Genomic DNA, 27,235 nt, shown 5'->3' on the forward strand with positions numbered 1-27,235 from the left:
CCGAACCTGGATCCGGGGCTGCCAGTCTGCCTCCTGGCTGGCATAGCGAAGCCTTTACACGGTCGTCAGAGCCTCGTTTATATAGGAAACAGGGGATAATTTCATGCATGAAATAGTCGGTTATCTTGGCGTGATAACGGGGCTATTGGTTACGTTCTCACCGACATAATTTTTTGAATAAATATGCATCCGTCCATTCCACCGCCCCACAAACCACACTACCACACTTGTTTGTGGTCAATGGGTATGGCGCTAGAAATATGCCTTAGCGCTGAACAGAATTAGACTCTTAGGAATTTTCAGGCACTAAACAGATTCAGAGGTGACATGATGATTTTTGGTAAAGTTTGCCGGGTTTGGAGATTTAGTACAAATTTAGGAGACCCTAAATCATCTGAATATACCACAATTCACATGGCCATTGTATTAATCATTCGGCCTTTTAAAACTGATGACTGAAACTATATTTTCATCACTACAGGTATTGCATTTTTTACGCATCAGCCATTTCAAGTCAGTCATTTCAACAAAACATGAACCATATCTTGAGCAAGAATAGCTTATCTACCACAGTAATCAATTAAAAACACCTTCTGTTACTTACTTTCGTTTATTCAAACGGAAACCTTTTATTTCGGGAGACACTTATAAGGCCGGTGTGGCTAAATTTTTTTGATTCACTTTTAATAGTCTAAGTGTGTTTTCTTTTTAAGGGGAATCCTTCGTACCATTACCTAACCTGTATTTCATTCACTTTATTTCATAATAAATAAGTCATCTTCTACCTCCGTTTCCATTTTGTCAACAAATCGGCTTCATTTATTATTTGCAAAAACATGTTACGAGTAAAATTTATTGTATTTACACAGCAAAAACTTATTTTTATATTAAATATCCCTTCTTGGTAAAGCCCAACTGTAAGTCCAACGCGTATGACGATTCAAATAAGAACTCCATGATTCCACAGGTTTTTCCATTACTACCTGTGACTGCTTTGCATTCACTGTTTCTTTAAAATCTTCCATATCTTCTATTACTTTGTCTAATTTAAGCAGCACTTGATCAGTAAAGGCACTTTCAACATCTTTCCGCAGCGTGTAAAATTTCTTTTGATTATAAAGCAATCCAACCACTGAGAGCACAAACGTGATGAATGAGCCTAATAACGTTCCAACTATTCCCAGCACTTTAATCATATTTGTATATATCTTTTCCTTTTCATATGAATCATTTATAGCCACGGAGAAAGCATTGAATAAATATTGCTCATGCTCATCAACCGCTGTCAACTCCTTCTGAAGTTCATCGATTTCCGTATATATCTTAAAAGAAAATACAAAAATACTTTTACTACAGCATGGTATGGTAGCTTAGCATACTTTTTAATATAACAATTGCAATACTCTTATTCCCAAATTGTGTGGAAATTTTGAAGTATAGTTGCGGGAAAACATGTCCTGTTAACTGTCGCTAATATAGTTGCTAGATTGTAGCAGTTGTATTTAAAACATCGTGTAGTTTATTAAAAAACAAGTAAGGAAGGACTAAGTTCGGGTGTAACCGAACATTTTATACTCTCGCAATTTATTGATGTAATTTTATTGAATGAATTACATTAAAATATCTGAGGGATTCACCTATATTTTCGGTGAAAAATTAACCTTAGGCACTGAGTTCTTCATGTTCAATATCAGGGGCCTTGAAAAGTCATGGTCCGATTTTGACAATTTTTCCACAAGTGATGTCACAGCTCAAATACAGTATTTGTGTAAAGTTTTATTCCGCTAGCTTCATTGGTTCCTTATGAATACATTATAAAGTGAACGAATCAGATGGAATTCAAAATTGAGTTATATGGGAAGTAGACGTAGTTGTGAACCGATGTCGCCCATATTCCACCCGTGTTATCAGGGTGTCAAGAAAGTGTTATATACCGAATTTCATTGAAATCGATCGAATAGTTCTTGAGATATGGTTTTTGACCCATAAGTGGGCGACGCCACGCCCATTTTCCATTTTGTAAAAAACTTTCAGTGCAGCTTCCTTCTGCCATTTCTTATGTAAAATTTGGTGTTTCTGACGTTTTTCGTTAGTGAGTTAACCCACTTTTAGTAATTTTCAACCTAACCTTTGTATGGGAGGTGGGAGTGGTTATTATCCGATTTCTTTCATTTTTGGACTGTATAAGGAAATGGCTAAAAGAAACGACTGCAGAAAGTTTGGTTTATATAGCTTGATTAGTTTACATATAACTCGTAAACTAATCAAAAAACCTATTTGGGGGCCCCCTATCACGCCCACTTTTCCAAAAAAATTACATCCAAATGTGGCCCTCCCTAATGGGATCCTACGTTCCAAATTTCATTTTCATAACTTTATTTATGGCTTAGTTATGACACTGTATAGGTTTTCGGTTTCCACCATTTTGTGGGCGTGGCAGTGGACGGATTTTGCCCATTTTCGAAAGCAACCTCCTAAGAGTGCCAAGGAACATGTGTTCCAAGTTTCGTTAAGATATCTTAATTTTTACTCAAGTTATCGCTTGTACGGACAGACGGACGGACGGACAGACATCCGGATTTCAAATCTACTCGTCATCCCGATCATTTATGTATATAACCCCATATCTAACTCTTATATTTCTTGGTGACAAAAACAACCGTTATGTGAACAAAACTATTATACTCTGTGCAACAGGTTGCGAGAGTATATATATATATATATATATTTGGCGTAGGAACCGCTTTAAGCGATTATAGCCGAATCCACCAGAGCGCGCCACTCATTCCTCCTTTTTGCTTTTTGGCGCCAATTGGAAACACCAAGTGAAGCCAGGTCACTTTGCACTTGGTCTTTCCACCGGAGTGGAGGTCGTCCTCTTCCGCGGCTTCCTCCAGCGGGTACTGCATCGAATACTTTCAGAGCTGGAGTGTTTTCTTCCATCCGTACAACATGACCTAGCCAGCGTAGCCGCTGTCTTTTTATTCGCTGAACTATGTCAATGTCGTCGTATAAATCGTACAGCTCATCGTTCCATCGCCTGCGGTATTCGCCGTTGCCAATGTTTAGAGGACCAAAAATCTTGCGCAAAACCTTTCTCTCGAAAACCCCAAGAGTCGTCTCATCGGATGTTGTCATCGTCCACGCTTCAGCGCCATACATCAGGACGGGAATAATGAGCGACTTATAGAGTTTGATTTTGGTTCGTCGAGAGAGGACTTTACTTTTCAATTGCCTACTCAGTCCAAAGTAGCACCTGTTGGCAAGAGTGATTCTGCGTTGGATTTCAAGGCTGACATTGTTGGTGTTGTTAATGCTGGTTCCCAGATAAACGAAATTATCTACAACTTCAAAGTTATGACTGTCAACAGTGACGTGGGAGCCAAGACGCGAGTGCGCCGACTGTTTGTTTGATGACAGGAGATATTTCGTCTTGTCCTCATTCACCACCAGACCCATACGCTTCGCTTCTTTATCTAGTCTGGAAAACGCAGAACAAACGGCGCGGTTGTTGCTTCCGATGATATCAATATCATCGGCATACGCCAGGAGCTGTACACTCTTGTAGAAGATTGTACCCTCTCTATTTAGTTCTGCAGCTCGTATTATTTTTTCCAGCAATAGATTGAAGAAGTCGCACGATAGTGAGTCACCCTGTCTGAAGCCTCGTTTGGTATCGAACGGCTCGGAGAGGTCCTTCCCGATCCTGACGGAGCTTTTGGTGTTGCTCAACGTCAGCTTACATAGCCGTATTAGTTTTGCAGGGATACCAAATTCAGACATCGCGGCATAAAGGCAGCTCCTTTTCGTGCTATCGAAGGCAGCTTTAAAATCGATAAAAAGATGGTGAGTATCGATTCTTCTCTCTCGGGTCTTTTCCAAGATTTGGCGCATGGTGAATATCTGGTCCATTGTGGATTTTCCAGGTCTAAAGCCACACTGATAAGGTCCAATCAGTTCGTTGACGGTGGGCTTTAGTCTTTCACACAATACGCTCGACAAAACCTTATATGCGATATTGAGGAGACTTATACCACGGTAGTTGGCGCAGATTGTGGGGTCTCCCTTTTTATGGATTGGGCAGAGCACACTAAGATTCCAATCGTCAGGCATGCTTTCTTCCGACCATATTCTACAAAGAAGCTGATGCATGCACCTTATCAGTTCTTCGCCGCCGTATTTGAATAGCTCGGCCGGTAATCCATCGGCCCCCGCCGCTTTGTTGTTCTTCAAGCGGGTAATTGCTATTCGAATTTCTTCATGGTCGGGTAATGGAACATCTATTCCATCGTCATCGATTGGGGAATCGGGTTCGCCATCTCCTGGTGTTGTACTTTCACTGCCATTGAGCAGGTCGGAGAAGTGTTCCCTCCATAATCCCAGTGTGCTCTGGACATCCGCTACCAGATTACCTTCTCGGTCCCTACATGATAATGCTCCGGTCTTGAAACCTTCTGTTAATCGCCTCATCTTTTCATAAAATTTTCGAGCATTACCCATGTCGGCCAGCTTTTCAAGCTTTTCATACTCACGCATTTCGGCCTCTTTCTTTTTACGTCTGCAAATGCGTCTCGCTTCCCTCTTCAGTTCTCGATATCTATCCCACCCCGAACGTGTTGTGGTCGATCGCAACGTTGCGAGGTAGGCAGTCTGTTTTCTCTCCACTGCGGAACGACAATTCTCATCGTACCAACTGGTTTTTTGGCGTTGCCGTAGACCAATTGTTTCGGCTGCAGCGGTATGCAATGAGTTTGAGATGCCGTTCCACAGCTCCCTTATATCGAGATGCTGATGAGTGCTCTCAGAGAGCAGGAGTGCAAGTCGAGTAGAAAATCGTTCGGCTGTCGGTTGTGATTGCAGCTTTTCGACGGCGAACCTTCCTTGTGTTTGTTGACGGGCGTTCTTTGCTGCACAGAGGCGAGTGCGTATCTTTGCTGCTACTAGATAATGGTCTGAGTCAATGTTTGGTCCTCGGAGCGTACGCACGTCTAAAACACTGGAGACATGTCTTCCGTCTATCACAACGTGATCGATTTGGTTGCGCGTGTTTCGATCAGGGGACAGCCACGTTGCTTGATGAATTTTTTTATGCTGGAATCTGGTACTACAGACAACCATATTTCGGGCCCCAGCGAAGTCGATCAGCCTCAGGCCGTTTGGCGATGTTTCGTCATGGAGGCTGAATTTTCCGACTGTTGTGCCAAAGACACCTTCTTTACCCACCCTGGCGTTAAAATCGCCAAGCACGATTTTGACATCGTGGCGGGGGCAGCGCTCATAGGTGCGTTCTAGGCGCTCATAGAAAGCGTCTTTGGTCACATCGTCCTTCTCTTCCGTTGGGGCGTGGGCGCAAATCAGCGATATGTTGAAGAACCTCGCTTTTATGCGGATTGTGGCTAGACGTTCATCCACCGGGGTGAATGCCAGGACTCGGCGACGGAGTCTCTCTCCCACCACAAATCCAACACCAAATTTGCGCTCCTTTATATGGCCGCTGTAGTAGATGTCACAAGGACCCACCTTCTTCCGTCCTTGTCCCGTCCATCGCACTTCTTGGACGGCGGTGATGTCAGCCTTTAGTTGTATGAGGACATCAACCAGCTGGGCAGAGGCACCTTCCCAATTAAGAGTCCGGACATTCCAGGTGCATGCCCTCAAATCATGATCCTTAGTACGTTTGCAGGGGTCGTCATCAAAAGGGGGGTTTCTCATCCGAGGCTCGGTGTTTGTTTTCATTGGGGAGATTTTTTTTATGTGGTGGGTCCCAAGCCCTACGCACAACCGCACAAGCGGGCTTCGCCTTCTCACTTTAGCTCGCCTCCAAACGGATGTCTGTTAGCTACCCAGGGGATACTTGGTCTAAAACCGGAAGTCGTGAGCTGCTTGAGTCATATGCAAAAGAATCGTTCCTGGCCACTCCCAAGTGAATGGCAATCAGAAACTTTCCTCACTTGCGTGAACTTCTACATATGACCCCATCCCCCTAGAGAGTATAAACGTAACAAAAAATTGCAGGCAGATAGATAACTAATACACCAAATAATTTGTATATCTAACAAAAATATAATAATTAAAAAGATTTGTTCAAAAATGTGTGTTGATGCCACAGGGTTTAAATTTCAGTACGCATCAATATATGTACATATGTATTTAGTTTTTTTATTGTTCTACATATAAAAATAAGAATAGAAATGTGTAAGATAAGAAATATGTAAGTTAATTTTATTCTTGTTTAAAAGAGTAAAAAAATAAAAACACGAACTAGGTGTTTTGATTTGGTCAATATTTATTTACATTCCAATTAATTACAAGAGTTGAGTTACGACTACTAAATTACAACTGCCAAATTATAACTACCGAATTGTTAATTATAACTGAATTATTATGTTAAATCTAGCCCTATATAAATATCCGCTTTAGCCCACGCTGTTGATTTACGTGTTGGTCAATTCGGTACGCGTGTTGGTTAATTCGCAGGCTTATTTCCGTGCTAGTTATTAGGCTGGACTTGCATTTTGATTGTTACGAAATATTAATTGCGGAGTTTGCATTTCTTTAATTGTTTCATTCATTAAGTTGTTACGAAATATTAATTGCAGAGTTTGCGTTCTTTAATATTTTCGTTCTTTAAGTTGTAAGAACAAATACAGTCCACTACTCTCAAACACCACTGCAAACGTTTAAAGGACTACGAATTAAGGGCATGCACCTGGAATGTCCGGACCCTTAATTGGGAATTGGTGCCTCTGCCCAGCTGGTTGATGTCCTCGTAAGAGTAAAGGCTGACATCAACGCAATACAAGAAATACGATAGACGGGACAAGGACGGAAGAAGGTGGGTCCTTGTGACATCTACTACAGCGGCCATATAAAGGAGCGCAAATTCGGTGTGAGATTCGTGGTGGGAGAGAGACTCCGTCGTTGAGTCTTGGCATTCACTCCGGTGGATGAACGTCTAGCCACAATCCGCATCAAAGCGAGGTTCTTCAACATATCGCTGATTTGCGCCCACGCCCCGACGGAAGAGAAGGACGAAGTGATCAAAGATACCTTCTATGAGCGCCTAGAACGTACCTATGAGCGCTGCCCCCTCCACGATGTCAAAATCGTGCTCGGCGCTTTCAACGCTAGGGTGGGTAAAGAAGGTGTCTTTGGCACAACAGTCGGAAAATTCAGCCTCCATGACGAAACATCACGAAACGGTCTGCGGCTGATCGACTTCGCCGGGGACCGAAATATGGTTGTCTGTAGTACTAGATTCCAGCATAAGAAAATCCATCAAGCTACTTGGCTGTCCCCGGATCGAATCACTCGCAACCAGATCGATCATGTTGTGATAGATGGACGACATGTCTTCAGTGTTTCTGATGTGCGTACGCTTCGTGGTCCCAACATCGACTCGGACCACTATCTTGTAGCACCTAAAATACGCACCCGCCTCTGTGTAGAAAGGCGCACACATCAACAAACACAAGGAAGGTTCGACATCGAGAAGCTGCAATCACAACCGACAGCCGAACGATTTTCTACTCGACTTGCACTCCTGCTCTCTGAGAGCACTCATCAGCATCTCGGTATAAGGGAGCTGTGGGACGGCATATCAAACTCCTTACGTACAGCTGCAACCGAAACCATTGGTTTTCGGAAAAGTCAAAAAAACAGCTGGTATGATGAGGATTGTCGTCTCGCAGTGGAGAGAAAACAGACTGCCTACCTCGCAATGTTGCGATCGACCGCAATACGAGCGGGATGGGAAAGATACCGAGAGCTGAAGAGGGAAGCGAGACGCATTTGCAGACAAAAAAGGAAAGAGGCCGAAATACGTGAGTATGAAGAGCTTGACCAGCTGGCTCGAAAATTTTACGAAAAGATCCGGGGACTAACTGAAGGTTTCAAGACCCGAGCACACTCCTGCAGGACCCCCAGAGGTGATCTAGTTATTGATGACCAGAGTATACTGAGTTTGTGGAGGGAACACTTCTCCAGTCTGCTGAATGGCAGTGAAAGTACAACAACAGGAGATGGCGAACCCGATTCCCCAATCGACGACGATGGAGCAGATGTTCCATTGCCCGACCTTGAAGAACAATAAGGCGGCGGGGACCGATGGATTACCGGCTGAGCTATTCAAATACGGCGGCGAAGAACTGGTAAGGTGCATGCATCAGCTTCTTTGCAAAATATGGTCGGAAGAAAGCATGTCCGACGATTGGAATCTCAGTGTGCTCTGCCCAATCCATAAAAAGGGAGATCCCACAAACTGTGCCAATTACCGTGGGATAAGCCTCCTAAATATCGCCTATAAGGTTATATCGAGCGTACTGTGTGAAAGACCTAAACCAACCGTCAACAAACTGATTGGACCTTATCAGTGTGGCTTTATACCTGGAAAATCGACAACTGACCAGATATTCACCATGCGCCAAATCTAGGAGAAGACCCGTGAAAATAGGATCGACACACACCACCTTTTTGTCGATTTTAAAGCTGCTTTCGACAGCACGAAAAGGAGCTCCTTTATGCCGCGATGTCTGAATTTGGTATCCCCGCAAAATAATACGGCTATGTAAACTGACGTTGAGCAACACCAAGAGCTCCGTCATGATTGGGAAGGACCTTTCCGAGCCGTTCGATATCAAGCGAGGTTTTAGACAAGGTGACTCACTATCGTGTGATTTCTTTAACCTGATGCTGGAGAAAATAATACGAGCTGCAGAGCTAAATAGAGAAGGTACAATCTTCTACAAGAGTGTACAGCTACTGGCGTACGCCGATGATATCGATATCATTGGAAACAACACCCGCGCCGTTAGTTCTGCTTTTTCCCGCATGGATAAGGAAGCGAAGCGTATGGGTCTGGTGGTGAACGAGGACAACGAAATATATCCTGTCATCAAACAAAAAGTCAGCGCATTCGCGTCTTGGCTCCCACGTCACTGTTGACAGTCATAACTTTGAAGTTGTAGATAATTTCGTCTACCTGGGAACCTGCATTAACAGCAATAACAATGTCAGCCTCGAAATCCAACGCAGAATCACTCTTGCCAACAGGTGCTACTATGGACTAAGTAGGCAATTGAAAAGTAAAGTCCTCTCTCGACGAACAAAAACCAAACTCTACAAGTCCCTCATCATTCCCGTCCTATTTTACGGTGCAGAAGCGTGGACGATGTCAACATCCAACGAGACGGCACTAGGAGTTTTCGAGAGAAAGGTTTTGCGGAAGATTTATGGTCCCTTAAACATTGACAACGGCGAATACCGCAGACGATGGAACGATGAGCTGTATGTGTTATTCGACGACATAGACATAATCCAGCGAATAAAAAAACAGCGGCTACGCTGGCTAGGTCATGTTGTTCGAATGGATGAAAGTGCTCCAGCTCTGAAAGTATTCGATGCAGTACCCGCTGGTGGAAGCCGAGGAAGAGGGAGACCTCCACTCCGATGGAAGGACCAGGTGGAGAGGGACCTGGCTTCGCTTGGTATAACCAATTGACGCCAAACTGCTAGAAGAAGGGATACGTGGCGCGATGTTTTGGACTCGGCTATAACCGCGTAAGCGGTGTCTACGCCAGTCAAGAAGAAGAAGAGACTCTTAAACATGTATGTTCAAATATATTGAAAGGACATACATACATACATAATCAAAGACATAAACTTAGGCTGCTTTCATAAACGCAAAGCATTTATGCATTACTTTCATGCTTTGCCAAAATATGCAATGCATTTATATGACGTTTATGAATGTCCCAATGAACTATCTTAAAAATTTAAGTTTGTTGTGATACTAAATTATATTTCGGATGGATAATTTGTTATTGGGTGCGTTAGAATTTTTTTTTACTTTGGCAGAAACTTCCATTTTTTTATTACTTCAAATAAAAATATATTGGAATAACAATTAAGTTTTAATAATAACTTATTTAATTAACATATTTTAATTATAATATATTAATATTTATCGGCGGGACCCAAGTTTTGATTATTATGTCTTTTTTTCTATTAATTATTACATTCGTTTCTTTTTACTCCAATGCATGTAAAATAAAACTCATGCACAATTTGACAAATCATGCGCATTGAATAGGGCTGTTATGCATTTATGAATTCAATACTTTGCTTAAAGTAATGCATTAACATATACGAATATTATGTATTGCATATTGCGTTTACGAAAGCAGCCATATACAATGGCGAGCAAAACCGCTCGGATGTTCGTCACTTCTGCACTTTCAGTGATCTAACTTTGTAACGGTTGGGTCAAACGTTACCAAATTTGGAGTGTTAGTTCTTTATTTAATGTACATTTATTTTTTGGTAACTGAAATTAAAAAAATAGTCCTACCAAATCTAAAACAAACTCATTCAGTACAGATTTTTATTTGATTTGATGTCGTAAAACATAGAAATAAATGATTAGATACTGTTGATGATTTGATATTTTAAACTACAACAATTAACAAATTAACTACAGCTATAATTTCTAATTAATTTCCGCTTGAATAAACATAGGAACCAATGCTTCCATAATGTGAAATGTGAAAATGTGAAAATTTTGATCGTAGGTTGGACCAAATGTTGTTTTGATGGAAAAAAAAAATGTTTTTTCGACCACTAAAATTGTTAGTCAGTTAAAATTAGCTTTGAACATTGTTGTGACTGTAAGAAAACGATGCAGTGCAGTTATTTTCCCGAACGTGGTAGGATGCCCAAGGCTGATAACAAGCATTGATGATAGGAACACCGTAAGATGCTTCAAACGCTATAAAAAACTGCTAACGAAGGGACAACTCTGAGTGCTCTTCAAAAAATTGGGACTGCCGTTAAACAGAAGAAAATTGCTCTATCTAATCAAAATATTAAGGCGCGTCTAAAGTTTATTTAGAAACATAAAAATGGGTTCGGCAAAGACTGGAAAAAGGTTATCTGGTCGGATGAAATAAATAAGAAATCAAAAATTAATCGTTTCGAATCGGATGGTTGGCATTCACTCCGGTGGATGAACGTCTAGCCACAATCCGCATCAAAGCGAGGTTCTTCAACATATCGCTGATTTGCGCCCACGCCCCGACGGAAGAGAAGGACGAAGTGATCAAAGATACCTTCTATGAGCGCCTAGAACGTACCTATGAGCGCTGCCCCCTCCATGATGTCAAAATCGTGCTCGGCGCTTTCAACGCTAGGGTGGGTAAAGAAGGTGTCTTTGGCACAACAGTCGGAAAATTCAGCCTCCATGACGAAACATCACGAAACGGTCTGCGGCTGATCGACTTCGCCGGGGACCGAAATATGGTTGTCTGTAGTACTAGATTCCAGCATAAGAAAATCCATCAAGCTACTTGGCTGTCCCCGGATCGAATCACTCACAACCAGATCGATCATGTTGTGATAGATGGACGACATGTCTTCAGTGTTTCTGATGTGCGTACGCTTCGTGGTCCCAACATCGACTCGGACCACTATCTTGTAGCACCTAAAATACGCACCCGCCTCTGTGTAGAAAGGCGCACACGTCAACAAACACAAGGAAGGTTCGACATCGAGAAGCTGCAATCACAACCGACAGCCGAACGATTTTCTACTAGACTTGCACTCCTGCTCTCTGAGAGCACTCATCAGCATCTCGGTATAAGGGAGCTGTGGGACGGCATATCAAACTCCTTACGTACAGCTGCAACCGAAACCATTGGTTTTCGGAAAAGTCAAAAAAACAGCTGGTATGATGAGGATTGTCGTCTCGCAGTGGAGAGAAAACAGACTGCCTACCTCGCAATGTTGCGATCGACCGCAATACGAGCGGGATGGGAAAGATACCGAGAGCTGAAGAGGGAAGCGAGACGCATTTGCAGACAAAAAAGGAAAGAGGCCGAAATACGTGAGTATGAAGAGCTTGACCAGCTGGCTCGAAAATTTTACGAAAAGATCCGGGGACTAACTGAAGGTTTCAAGACCCGAGCACACTCCTGTAGGACCCCCAGAGGTGATCTAGTTATTGATGACCAGAGTATACTGAGTTTGTGGAGGGAACACTTCTCCAGTCTGCTGAATGGCAGTGAAAGTACAACAACAGGAGATGGCGAACCCGATTCCCCAATCGACGACGATGGAGCAGATGTTCCATTGCCCGACCTTGAAGAACAATAAGGCGGCGGGGACCGATGGATTACCGGCTGAGCTATTCAAATACGGCGGCGAAGAACTGGTAAGGTGCATGCATCAGCTTCTTTGCAAAATATGGTCGGAAGAAAGCATGTCCGACGATTGGAATCTCAGTGTGCTCTGCCCAATCCATAAAAAGGGAGATCCCACAAACTGTGCCAATTACCGTGGGATAAGCCTCCTAAATATCGCCTATAAGGTTATATCGAGCGTACTGTGTGAAAGACCTAAACCAACCGTCAACAAACTGATTGGACCTTATCAGTGTGGCTTTATACCTGGAAAATCGACAACTGACCAGATATTCACCATGCGCCAAATCTAGGAGAAGACCCGTGAAAATAGGATCGACACACACCACCTTTTTGTCGATTTTAAAGCTGCTTTCGACAGCACGAAAAGGAGCTCCTTTATGCCGCGATGTCTGAATTTGGTATCCCCGCAAAATAATACGGCTATGTAAACTGACGTTGAGCAACACCAAGAGCTCCGTCATGATTGGGAAGGACCTTTCCGAGCCGTTCGATATCAAGCGAGGTTTTAGACAAGGTGACTCACTATCGTGTGATTTCTTTAACCTGATGCTGGAGAAAATAATACGAGCTGCCGAGCTAAATAGAGAAGGTACAATCTTCTACAAGAGTGTACAGCTACTGGCGTACGCCGATGATATCGATATCATTGGAAACAACACCCGCGCCGTTAGTTCTGCTTTTTCCCGCATGGATAAGGAAGCGAAGCGTATGGGTCTGGTGGTGAACGAGGACAACGAAATATATCCTGTCATCAAACAAAAAGTCAGCGCATTCGCGTCTTGGCTCCCACGTCACTGTTGACAGTCATAACTTTGAAGTTGTAGATAATTTCGTCTACCTGGGAACCTGCATTAACAGCAATAACAATGTCAGCCTCGAAATCCAACGCAGAATCACTCTTGCCAACAGGTGCTACTATGGACTAAGTAGGCAATTGCAAAGTAAAGTCCTCTCTCGACGAACAAAAACCAAACTCTACAAGTCCCTCATCATTCCCGTCCTATTTTACGGTGCAGAAGCGTGGACGATGTCAACATCCAACGAGACGGCACTAGGAGTTTTCGAGAGAAAGGTTTTGCGGAAGATTTATGGTCCCTTAAACATTGGCAACGGCGAATACCGCAGACGATGGAACGATGAGCTGTATGTGTTATTCGACGACATAGACATAATCCAGCGAATAAAAAAACAGCGGTTACGCTGGCTAGGTCATGTTGTTCGAATGGATGAAAGTGCTCCAGCTCTGAAAGTATTCGATGCAGTACCCGCTGGTGGAAGCCGAGGAAGAGGGAGACCTCCACTCCGATGGAAGGACCAGGTGGAGAGGGACCTGGCTTCGCTTGGTATAACCAATTGACGCCAAACTGCTAGAAGAAGGGATACGTGGCGCGATGTTTTGGACTCGGCTATAACCGCGTAAGCGGTGTCTACGCCAGTCAAGAAGAAGAAGAGACTCTTAAACATGTATGTTCAAATATATTGAAAGGACATACATACATACATAATCAAAGACATAAACTTAGGCTGCTTTCATAAACGCAAAGCATTTATGCATTACTTTCATGCTTTGCCAAAATATGCAATGCATTTATATGACGTTTATGAATGTCCCAATGAACTATCTTAAAAATTTAAGTTTGTTGTGATACTAAATTATATTTCGGATGGATAATATGTTATTGGGTGCGTTAGAATTTTTTTTTACTTTGGCAGAAACTTCCATTTTTTTATTACTTCAAATAAAAATATATTGGAATAACAATTAAGTTTTAATAATAACTTATTTAATTAACATATTTTAATTATAATATATTAATATTTATCGGCGGGACCCAAGTTTTGATTATTATGTCTTTTTTTCTATTAATTATTACATTCGTTTCTTTTTACTCCAATGCATGTAAAATAAAACTCATGCACAATTTGACAAATCATGCGCATTGAATAGGGCTGTTATGCATTTATGAATTCAATACTTTGCTTAAAGTAATGCATTAACATATACGAATATTATGTATTGCATATTGCGTTTACGAAAGCAGCCATATACAATGGCGAGCAAAACCGCTCGGATGTTCGTCACTTCTGCACTTTCAGTGATCTAACTTTGTAACGGTTGGGTCAAACGTTACCAAATTTGGAGTGTTAGTTCTTTATTTAATGTACAATACAATTCTAATAAACATAATTTTTTGGTAACTGAAATTAAAAAATAGTCCTACCAAATCTAAAACAAACTCATTCAGTACAGATTTTTATTTGATTTGATGTCGTAAAACATAGAAATAAATGATTAGATACTGTTGATGATTTGATATTTTAAACTACAACAATTAACAAATTAACTACAGCTATAATTTCTAATTAATTTCCGCTTGAATAAACATAGGAACCAATGCTTCCATAATGTGAAAATGTGAAAATTTTGATCGTAGGTTGGACCAAATGTTGTTTTGATGGAAAAAAAAAATGTTTTTTCGACCACTAAAATTGTTAGTCAGTTAAAATTAGCTTTGAACATTGTTGTGACTGTAAGAAAACGATGCAGTGCAGTTATTTTCCCGAACGTGGTAGGATGCCCAAGGCTGATAACAAGCATTGATGATAGGAACACCGTAAGATGCTTCAAACGCTATAAAAAACTGCTAACGAAGGGACAACTCTGAGTGCTCTTCAAAAAATTGGGACTGCCGTTAAACAGAAGAAAATTGCTCTATCTAATCAAAATATTAAGGCGCGTCTAAAGTTTATTTAGAAACATAAAAATGGGTTCGGCAAAGACTGGAAAAAGGTTATCTGGTCGGATGAAATAAATAAGAAATCAAAAATTAATCGTTTCGAATCGGATGGTAGACCATACTACTGACGTTGCGTTTCAACGATATCATGTGCGATAGACTGTATGATATTATGAAGGCAATATCATGGTATGGGGGGTGTTTCGCTTGATTTAACATTGGTCCGTTAGTCAAAATCTCTGGAATTATGAACAAAGAAAGCTACTTGGCTATTTTACTATCAAATTTATCTGATTTTATGGACAATTGTCTTATTTAAAGGAAGAGATAATTCTCCAACAGGATTCTGATTCAAAGGACATTGCCGATTTAGAATTTGTGGGCTATTGTAAAGGAAGACTGTGCAATTACCGAAAAGAGCCGAGCAATATGGAGGAGCTATGGAGCAGCATACAAGTCGAATGGAGAAGCATGTATGTTATTGGTGTTCAACCGTTTAGCCGGTTATAGCCGAATCGATGAGAGCGTGCCACTCTTCTCTTTCCTTCGCAGTTCGGCGCCAGTTGGAGATTCCAAGTGTAACCAGGTCGCTCTCCACCTGGTCCCTCCAACGGAGTGGAGGCCTTCCCCTTCCTCGGCTTCCTCCGGCGGGTACTGCATCGAACACTTTCAGGGCTGGAGTGTTTTCGTCCATTCGGACAACATGACCTAGCCAGCGTAGCCGCTGTCTTTTTATATGAACTATGTCAATGTCGTCGTATAACTCGTACAGCTCTTCGTTCCATCGTCTGCGGTATTCGCCGTTGCCAATGTTCTGAGGACCATAAACCTTGCGCAAAATTTTCCTCTCGAAAACTCCTAGTGTCGTCTCATCTGATGTTGACATCGTCCAAACTTCTGCACCATAAAGCAGGACGGGAATGATAAGCGACTTGTAGAGTTTGATTTTGGTTCGTCGAGAGAGGACTTTACTGTTCAATTGCCTACTCAGTCCAAAGTAGCACCTGTTGGCAAGAGTGATTCTGTGCTGGATTTCGAGGCGGACATTGTTCCCAATCATGACGGAGCTTTTGGTGTTGCTCAACGTCAGTTTACATAGCCGTATTAGTTTTGCGGGGATACCAAATTCAGACATCGCGGCATAAAGGAGCTCCTTTTCGTGCTGTGGAAAGCAGCTTTAAAATCGACAAAAAGGTGGTGTGTGTCGATCCTATTTTCACGGGTCTTCTCCAAGATTTGGCGCATGATGAATATCTGGTCAGTTGTCGATTTTCCAGGTCTAAAGTCACACTGATAAGGTCCAATCAGTTTGTTGACGGTTGGTTTAAGTCTTTCACACAGTACGCTCGATATAACCTTATAGGCGATATTTAGGAGGCTTATCCCACGGTAATTGGCACAGTTTGTGGGATCTCCCTTTTTATGGATTGGGCAGAGCACACTGACCATATTTTGCAAAGAAGCTGATGCATGCACCTTATCAGTTCTTCGCCGCCGTATTTGAATAGCTCAGCCGGTAATCTATCGGCCCCTGCCGCTTTGTTGTTCTTCAGACGGGTAATTGCTATTCGAATTTCTTCATGGTCGGGTAATGGAATATCTATTCGATCGTCATCGATTGGGGAATCGGGTTCGCCATCTCCTGGTGTTGTACTTTCACTGCCATTCAGCAGGTCGAAGAAGTGTTCCCTCCATAATCCCAGTATGCCCTGGACATCGGTTACCAGATTACCATCTTGGTCTCTACATGAGGATGCTCCGGTCTTGAAACCTTCGTTAAGTCGCTTCATTTTTTCGTAAAATTTTCGAGCATTACCTCTGTCTGCCAGCTTCTCAAGCTCTTCGAACTCACGCATTTCGCCCTATTTCTTGTTTGTCTCCCTCTTCAGCTCTCAGCTATCTATCCCATCCCGCACGTGTTGTGGTTGTTTGCAACATTGCGAGGTAGGCAGTCTGTTTTCTTTCCGCTGCGAGACGGCATTCCTCATCGTACCAGCTTGTTTTTTGTCGTCGCCGAAATCCAATTGTTTCGGCAGCAGTTCGCAGTGAGTTTGAGATGCTGTTCCACAGTTCCCTTATATCGAGATGCTGATGAGTGCTCTCAGAGAGCAGGAGTGCAAGTCGAGTAGAGAATTTCGTGACTGTCTGCTGCGATTGCAGCTTTTCGACGTCGAACCTCCCTTGTGTTTGTTGACGGGCGTTCTTTGCTGCACAGAGGCGGGTGCGTATCTTTGATGTAACCAGATAATGAGCCGAGTCTATATTTGGTCCTCGGAGCGCACGCACGTCTAAAACACTGGAGACATGTCTTCCGTCTATCACAACGTGATCTATTTGGTTACGCGTGTTTCGATCAGGAGACAGCCAAGTAGATTGGTGTATTTTCTTATGCTGGAATCTGGTACTACAGACGACCATATTTCGGGCCCCAGCGAAGTCGATCAGCCTCAGGCCGTTTGGCCCACCGGGGTGAATGCCAGGACTCGGCGACGGAGTCTCTCTCCCACCACAAATCCATCACCAAATTTGCGCTCCTTTAAATGGCCGCTGTAGTAGATGTCACAAGGACCCACCTTCTTCCGTCCTTGTCCCGTCCATCGCACTTCTTGGATGGCGGTGATGTCAGCCTTTAGTCGTATGAGGACAGCAACCAGCTAGGCAGAGGCACCTTCCCAATTAAGGGTGCCATTTCAGGTGCATGATCTTAAATCATTATCCTTAAAACATTTGCAGGGGGTGTCTCATCCGAGACTTTCGATTTTTCATTGGTATTTCGTTTTTATGTGGTGGGTCCCAAACCCTACGCACAACCGCAGGAGCGGGTTCGCCTTCTCACTTTAGCTCGCCTTCAAACGGATGTTTGTTAGCTACCCAGAGGATACTTGGTCTAAAACCGGAAGTCGTGAGCTGCTTGAAACATGTGGAGAAGAATCGTTTCTGGCCACTCCCAAGTGAATGACAATCAATAACTTTCCTCACTTACGTGAACTTCTACACATGATCCCATCCTGGAGAAGCATACCAAACGAAATATTAGAAAATTTAGTTGAATATATGTCCAGACATCTAGATAATATAATTAAAAGCAAATGCCTTTAGACCAAATATTAAAAAAAAATTAATTTGAAGCCATTTGCTCTTTACCAGCAAAACTGTACTGAATGATTTTGTTTTAGTTTTTGTTGTATTTCATTTTTGTGTTAGTTAATGAATTAGAATTTTGATTGTTAATTTATTATACAATAAATAATGAACTTATCCTGAAAATTTTATATTTGAGCTGTTGTAAAATGCAAAAGTGGCGAACATTCGAACGGTTTTGCTCGCCACGGTACATACATTTAAAACACACTTACATTTATAAGCGGCACGCATGGATCTATATGCAACACGCATGCACTCAACTATTAATAATACAAACATATTTACATATATGTATGCACAAGATAAATATTGGTTTTAAAAATACATTTGGGAAATTGAATACAAAAGTACATAATCATATGGGGTTGCATACCCCATACCATGCAGCATAATCAATATCAATATATAACAGGTCCGACATTGTCTGGCAGTTAAATGCATTGCATATTTGATGGTTTAACCGAACTACCGAATTTTAAAGTGTTTAATCACAAAGATTAATGATCGAAAGTAGAATGAAGAATGACGGGCAAAGTCCGTCGAAAGTCACCAGACAGTAGCAAAACCCCACCACAGAAAAGTGTACCTTTCCGATAAATTAATAACCAGATATTTTTTTTCAAGTTTTTTCTGATATCTTCATTGATGCTGATAGAAATTAAAGTTGCACTATCTCTCTGCATGTGTTCCATTTTTTACATGATAAAAAAAAATATTTTACCCTATTATGCTCGTAAACTCTCACTCACATGTTGAAAACTCGAGTAAAAGACAGATAATTCAAGGGTTTATCTAACTGATAAATTAACAAAATTTTACATTTCATTTTATAACTATAAACATTTTTTATGTAATACTAAAATAAGAAAATTTTTTGAGCTCAACTATTAATCGGACAGTATTTAAATTCATTAAAAAAAAAACTACCTACTCCTACACTTGACATGTAGCATCAAACCATCCTTTACGTTACATTTACGTACAATATAAAATGCCATTTGCAGAGTAAGTTACTTATTTTTATCAAACTGTATACTCCTTAAGTAGAGTACATAATCTTAAAAGAAAATTGCATTCCACTTGTGCAATTCCAGTTTTACAATTTTATATACGTAAAATTTAAGGACATTATGGTTCTAGGGTTAAGGCTTATAAATGACTACCCTTCCTGGCTACCCTTCGAATGTAGTAATTCTTATGTAAAGTATGCGAACGGTATTTAAGCATACATCCTTCCCATTGCGTATAGATAAGGATATCATTAGTTATATTTTATATTATTATCACTTATAAATGAATTTAGACATTACCATTCATAACGAATGTTAAACTTTAAACGCATTTATCTCATAACTTCATTTTTCAAGTCGGTGGACACGATATCTCAATAAGTTATGAACCGATTATGCTCAAATTTTGTACAGATCTTCGGAATAACATTATCTAGTTAATGAAGGATTTTTTAAATTGTTATTATAACTATTTTATACGAGTCAATATGTGTCGAAAATTTAACCCAAAAGTGATTTCTTTTGTTTAAATTATGTCAAAAATTCAAATTTCAATATTTATTTTCCTTCGTTTAGTAACTAGATTTATCCATAAACATATATATATTTTTGGTTTATTGTTTTTATATGAACCAATCATGAGTTATGATGTCCACCGCAAGACTTTTTTTTTGACAAGTAACGGCTGAGTTTTCGGATTTTTTAAATACAAATTTCACAATCATCAATTAACAACTCTGTAATTTAATATAATAATAAATAAAAAATGTGTAAGAAAGTTTTCACTACGTTGAACAATTTAATGTACACATTAGCCGCAAAAACGTGTGGTCGTTTGACCCACATATTCGTCATATATATTGTATAAAGTCCATTGAAAGTTGGAAACCATAATATTAGGTTAGAAGCACCGAGGTCCTCGTGTTCTATTAATGGGGCCTTGAAAACCTATGGTCCGATTTCGGCGATTTTTAGATTGGGGCTGCCACACTATAAAGGTAATATTTCTGCAAAGTTCTGCATCGATATCTTCACTAGTGCTTACTTTATATATTATAATGTAAACGATTCAGATCGTCTTCAAAGTTCTGGTATATAGGAAGTAGGCGTGGTTGTGAAGTGATTTGGCCTATTTTCACAACATATCATTGAGATGTAAGGAAACTATTACAAACCAAGTTTCATTGAAATCAGTCGAGTAGTTCCTGAGATATGGTTTTTGACCCATAAGTGGGTCTTTTGTAAAAAAAATCTAAGTGCAGCTTCTATCTGCCATTTCGTATGTGAAATTTAGTGTTTCTGGCGTTTTTCGTTACTGAGTTAACTCACTTTTACTATTTTTCAACCTAACCTTTGTATGGGAGGTGGGTATGGTTATTATCCGATTTCAACTAATTTCATGGTGTGTGGTGGGGTACGTAAGATAACTGACTGCAGAAAGTTTGTTTTATATAGCTTCCTAGTGCGATCCTCTGTTCCAAATTTTACTTTTATAACTTTATTTATGGCTTAGTTATGACGCTTTTTGTGTTTTCGGTTTTCGCCATATTGTGGGCGTGGTAGTGGTCCGATTTTGCCCATTTTCGAAAGCAACCCTCTCACGGTCCCAAGGAATCAAGATATCTCAATTTTTACTCAAGTTATCCGTTGCACGGACGGACGGACGGACAGACAGACATTCGGATTTTGACTCGTCTCGTCCCTGATCATTTTGGTATATATAACCCTATATCTAACTCGTTTAGTTTTATGACTTACAAACAACCGTTATGTGAACAAAACTATATTACTCTCTTAGCAACTTTTGTTGCGAGAGTACAAAAATGAATATCTGTTATAAAATTTGCACTTTTCTTTTTCATGTTTATATAAAAACTAGCTGATCCCGCAGTTTCTTTGCTTTCCGCTCCGGTGCGTAAATGTACAGAGAAGATGGTTTTCCAACTCGTGAACACTCCACGTATAGCTCGCCGTGTGAAAAACATTGCATTTCCAGAATTACCACATATTTCCAGCGACTGTCTTTGTGATCTGTTGATTGACATCGCATATGTAACTCCCACTGGAAACTGAATACGTTCGAACTGAAATGGCGAATCTTTTTAACTCACAATCAGTCAAGGTTCAATTACACAGTTTCGGCGCATGAAGATTGTGAACGGTGGCATGCCAGACAAATCCAAAGAAATTCTTCTGGATACTTCACGGCTTTGTGTTCGATTTCATCACAATCGATCGATTTATATGAATACAAATCTTCCGGAATTTGACTTTGAATCGTATAGTTTAAGTCATCGACATCGGTATTTTTGGCAGCTAAAATTGCGCGTGTGCTCAACCAATCGTAGTTACTTATAATTTTGGCCAATGTATTCAGATATACATTCGTGATGAGTTCATCTTTCATTGAAGTGAATTGACAATTGGCAGGTGGAATTGATATCAAACCATTGAAAAATCAACCGGAATTTGCCCACTCCCAACTCTTAACAGTTCTTCTGCGGTGCTATCCTATTGCAGGAACTCTCGCATATTCATGGTCAATCGTGTGGTTTTCACGTACCGTCACAAATACGATGACTTGAAACATGCTGAATATTCATCCGCCGCAGTTTTTTGGAATAACAGGAAGTATTTGTCGAAAATCGGCTGCTAACGGTATCATTGCGCAACCAAAGCGACGATTATTATTCCACAGATCTTTCATTGTTCTGTCAAGTGCTTCTAGAGAATTGCACTTGTATGTATGTGATTGGCGTTGCAACCGTTTAGCTGAATCGACGATAGTGCGCCACTTCTCTCTCTCTCCTTCGCAGTTCGGCGCCAGTTGGAGATCCCAAGTGTAACCAGGTCGCTCTCCACCTGGTCCCTCCAACGGAGTGGAGGCCTTCCCCTTTCTCGGCTTCCTCCGGCGGGTACTGCATCGAACACCTTCAGGGCTGGAGTGTTTTCGTCCATTCGGACAACATGACCTAGCCAGCGTAGACGCTGTCTTTTTATTCGCTGAACTATGTCAATGTCGTCGTATAACTCGTACAGCTCATCGTTCCATCGTCTGAGGTATCCGCCGTTGCCAATGTTCTGAGGACCATAAATCTTGCGCAAAATTTTCCTCTCGAAAACTCCTAGTGTCGTCTCATCTGATGTTGACATCGTCCAAGCTTCTGCACCGTAGAGCAGGACGGGAATGATAAGCGACTTGTAGAGCTTGATTTTGGTTCGTCGAGAGAGGACTTTACTGTTCAATTGCCTACTCAGTCCAAAGTAGCACCTGTAGGCAAGAGTTATTCTGCGTTGGATTTCGAGGCTGACTTTGTTCGAGTTGTTGATGCTGGTTCCCAGGTATACGAAATTATCTACGACCTCGGAGTTATGAATGTCAACAGTGACGTGGGAGCCAAGACGCGAATGCGCCGACTGTTTGCTTGATGACAGGAGATATTTCGTCTTGTCCTCATTCACCTCCAGACCCATTCGCTTCGCCTCCTTATCCATGCGGGAAAAAGCAGAACAAACGGCGCGGTTGTTGCTTCCGATGATATCAATATCATCGGCATACGCCAGGAGCTGTACACTCTTGTAGAAAATTGTACCCTCTCTATTTAGTTCTGCAGCTCGTATTATTTTTTCCAGCAATAGATTGAAGAAGTCGCACGTGTTGTGGCGTTTTCAACATTGCGAGGTAGGGAGTCTGTTTTCTCTTCGCTGGTCATCGTACCAGCTTGTTTTTTGTCGTTGCCGAAATCCAATTGTTTCGGCTGCAGCTGTACGCAGTGAGTTTGAGATGCCGTTTCACAGATCTCTTATACCGAGATGCTGTTGAGTGCTCTCATAGAGCAGGAGTGCAAGTCGAGTAGAGTATTTCGTGGCTGTCTGTTGCGATTGCAGCTTTTCGACGTCGAACCTTCCTTGTGTTTGTTGACGGGCACTCTTTGCTGCACAGAGGCGGGTGCGTATCTTCGCTGCGACCAGATAATGGTCCGAGTCTATATTTGGTCCTCGGAGCGTACGCACGTCTAAAACACAGGACACATGTCTTCCGTCTATCACAACGTGATCTATTTGGTTACGCGTGTTTCGATCAGGAGACAGCCAAGTAGCTTGATGTATTTTCTTATGCTGGAATCTGGTACTACAGACGACCATATTTCGGGCCCCAGCGAAGTCGATCAGCCTCAGGCCGTTTGGCGATGTTTCGTCATGGAGGCTGAATTTTCCGACTGTTGTGCCAAAGACACCTTCTTTACCCACCCTAGCGTTAAAATCGCCAAGCACGACTTTTACATCGTGGCGGGGGCAGCGCTCATAGGTGCGTTCTAGGCGCTCATAGAAAGCATCTTTGGTCACATCGTCCTTCTCTTCCGTTGGGGCGTGGGCGCAAATCAGCGATATGTTGAAGAACCTCGCTTTGATGCGGATTGTGGCAAGACGTTCATCCACCGGGGTGAATGCCAGGACTCTGTGACGGAGTCTCTCTCCCACCACAAATCCAACACCAAATTTGCGCTCCTTTATATGGCCGCTGTAGTAGATGTCACAAGGACCCACCTTCTTCCGTCCTTGTCCCGTCCATCGCACTTCTTGGGTGGCGGTGATGTCAGCCTTGAGTCGTATGAAAACATCAACCAGCTGGGCAGAGGCACCTTCCCAATTAAGGGTCCGGATATTCCAGGTGCATGCCCTTATATCATTATCCTTAAAACGTTTGCAGGGGTCGTCATCAAAAGGGGGGTGTCTCATCCGAGGCTTTCGTAGATTTTTCATTGGTACTTCGTTTTTATGTGGTGGGTCCCAAGCCCTACGCACAACCGCATAAGCGGGCTTCGTCTTCAAACGGCTGTCTGTTGGCTACCCAGAGGATACTTGGTCTAAAACCGGAAGTCGTGAGCTGCTTGAACCATGTGGAGAATTATCGTTTCTGGCCACTCCCAAGGGAATGACAATCAAAAACTTTTCTCACTTGCGTGAACTTCTACACATGATCCCATCCTCCAGAATTGCACTTATCTCATATTATTTTTACCTGCACTTGGTATTTAGGTAAACTGAATATTATGTCAAAAGAATTACCGTAAAACGAAAATAAGTTAAACTAACCTACTTATTTATTTAATAATCTACATGAAAACAAAAAAAGATTAATTACTGTGAAACTATTAGAAACAAAGTAATATACTAAAACAAAAAAATATCTACTATATAGAAAACAATTACAAAATGAAAATGTGTTTAAAAAGTATTATTACGATGATAATATATCGAAAAAACAAATTAGCGCTGCGTTCGACCGTTCAGCACGAAGCCGATCGCGCGAGTGAGCCATGCGGCATGGTATCTCGTAGAGCTACACCCCCCTCCGGCGCGCCCGCAAACACCGCTTCTCGCCCGCCGGCCAGCGCAGCGCAGAGTGCGAGTTAATTATGTTTCGGAGTTATTTATTTGTAATATTATCTTTTAAGTTGTTCGTTGAAATTAAGTGTCGTCAAAGACAATTTTATTCAATAATATATATTATTATGTTAATACAACTCTAACAAATAATTTCGACCAAATTAGTTATCACAAAAATGGTACTCACGGACTTTTTTTAGATCATTAAAAGAGAAATAATTCTTTCATACATAACTTTTGTGTATCTTGAACCGCTTTCGCAGCGCAAGGGACGGAAGCCCTCAAAGATAAATAATTCCCCCCCTTTTTTACATATTTACCACTGTTTCTTCGCTCCTATGCTATATAGCCTATAGCCTTCCTCGATAAATGGACTATCCAACACAAAAAGAATTATTCAATTCCAACCAGTAGTTTCGGAGATTAGCGCGTTCAAACAAACAAACAAACAAACTCTTCAGCTTTATAATATTAGTATAGATTCTAACTTCTTTTACCCTTTTCTAAAAACTTTTACCCACTGAAATATATTTTTTATTAAAATATAATAACAAAATAACCAGACATTACATAGACGAAATTGAAATAGATAACATGCAGGTATATGACTATTACAGTACTTGAACTGAAGTAATAGCGCAGAAAAGTTGAATTTTGGAAATCAGGTCTAATTTACCCAAGATAATGATCCCAAATAATTTTTATAGCTTATGATGTTCATATGTGGATCATACATCACGTTCCCCATGTTCTTGCAACTCCTCCTCAATCACCGAACCTTAATTCGTGGGATGAATTTGGATAAAGGGTTAAAAAGCACAACGTAACAGGTAATAGCAAATAAAAGAGGTACAGCATGAATGGACCAATATTGGATCTGAGGTCTCAAGTAAATTGTGCACTCCATGCCAAATTGTTATTTAAATCAAATTGAAAAAAAAAATGAATAACTGTTATAAAATTTGAACCTTTCTTTTTCATGTTTATATAAAAATTCTAACTGTAATAAAACTTTTACCCACTGAAATATATTTTTTTATTAAAAATATAATAACAAAAAAACCAGACATTACATAGACGAAATTGAAATAGATAACATGCAGGTATATGACAATTACAGTACTTGAACCGATTTCTTAAATTTATGGCTCTACAGAGAACTAAAGGAACCAACACCCGCTGTGTCAAAACTGTTATACGTCAGTCTACATCCCAGATATTAATAATTATATTAATAAATATTTTTTTTAGCAATCACCTCCTTATGTCACTTGAGGTTCAATGAGGCCACTATGCTCCAAGTTAATGATTATATTTTAATGAAAATAATGGAGAGTAGCCAAATAGTGTATACTGCGGTGTTTTCGTCGAAACGGCTTCCTGTTAGATGACCTAAATGACTACAAAACTTGTCGTTTCCACGACAGGTGCTTCTATGTAAATGGAACGGATCCTAATTTATTTCCGGCCAAGCAACCTTAAAAAAACAACAAATTCCACGGAACGGAATTTTTAGATTTTGCAACCACTAAACACTTAAATATAGTACAATAGCATGTTTTAATAATCGCAATATCATGAGAACGCGTCATCAAGTTCTGTCGAAACACCAAAATATTTCGGGAATGAATTCTGACGCTAGAACAACAAAAGCGGACTATTTTTTACTAACATCGGTGTTTTACAGCCAATTTATGCAATATGTCCAGCTAGATCTATTTAACTTACATCCACTTCTTTCTTCACCAGCTCCAGATATTGACCTGAATTCCTGTTAATTTTATAATCCTTATATACTTTGTTTAGCTCTTGCCGCAGTTTATCTAAGTCCCTTTGAATAAATCTTTTTTTATTGCCCGTATAATGTAATTCATTCTAAAATATTAACATGTTAGCCTAGTTACATATCGTTTAAACAAGTATCAATTTACCTTAATACTAATAACGCGTTCCTGTGCTCGCCGTACATCATCCATATGAAAAACTTCTTCTAAGTAGATTATCACACGTTTAAAATATGATTTGTTGGTATGTTGATAAGACGAATCTTCATTTGCAGATTTAATACGACTATTTTTGATATTAAATACTTGCTGTATACCATTGTAACGATAATTTTGTTTATTAAAAATATTTAAAAGGGCTGTTACTCCAACCTTATTTGAATTCGTAATATCTTCACTTGTGTTTGGCTTATTTGTAGTGGAATATCTGTTTACTGTTTGTCTTGTATTTATGAATATCAAACCAAAATTTTTCCAAGAACCCTTGACGGCAAATACACGACTTGGACAAAGTAATGCTACCATATGAATTTGTGATCTTCCGACTTTTCCAATCATTTTCCAATAGTATCTTAAGGTATTCATCAGTATTTTCACCAAAGCATATCATTCATAACCGGCACCATCGCAATAATTCCATGTATTTGTGCCAAAGTTGTGCACTAGTAATCGATATTTTAGCAAAATCGATATATTCGTTAAAATTTATTGAAAAGTAAAAGTTAAACTGAAACTACCTAGCAAGTCATGGGTACTGAAACACCCACTACATATACACATACGCAACAAAGGGTAAAATGTGCATAAACATTTAACTGAACTCTTCTATCGTACAGCACCCTGAATAAGAGAAAGAAATAACCGTGGTTCTCGTGTATTTGAACAAGTTTTGTTTTGAGCTATGTCATGGCAGCTTGTGGAGTATTATTTTGCGTGTTTTATTTAAATCAGTGATCAGCAGCCTAATTAAA

The 27,235-nt window shown here is 40.7% G+C and overlaps 1 protein-coding gene across 2 annotated transcripts; it reads right to left on the reverse strand.

Annotated features, from left to right (window-relative positions):
* Window positions 1–786: 786 nt before the first annotated feature.
* On the reverse strand, window positions 787–26,995 carry LOC105220336 (mitochondrial potassium channel). 2 transcript variants are annotated; one of them, XM_054235662.1, is made up of 4 exons: window positions 26,637–26,995; window positions 26,412–26,573; window positions 26,209–26,355; window positions 787–1,322 (listed from the first exon to the last, which is right to left on the reverse strand). In XM_054235662.1, the coding sequence occupies exons 1-4, from the start codon at window positions 26,847–26,849 to the stop codon at window positions 888–890; spliced, it is 957 nt and encodes a 318-aa protein (XP_054091637.1). In that variant the 5' UTR covers window positions 26,850–26,995; the 3' UTR covers window positions 787–887. The 2 variants fall into 2 exon arrangements, with proteins under 2 accessions (XP_054091637.1, XP_054091636.1); XM_054235661.1 differs by having other exon boundaries at window positions 26,412–26,991.
* Between the last annotated feature and the right edge of the window lie 240 nt (window positions 26,996–27,235).

Source organism: Zeugodacus cucurbitae, chromosome X (genome assembly GCF_028554725.1).
Source record: "Zeugodacus cucurbitae isolate PBARC_wt_2022May chromosome X, idZeuCucr1.2, whole genome shotgun sequence".
Classification (NCBI taxonomy): domain Eukaryota; kingdom Metazoa; phylum Arthropoda; class Insecta; order Diptera; family Tephritidae; genus Zeugodacus; species Zeugodacus cucurbitae.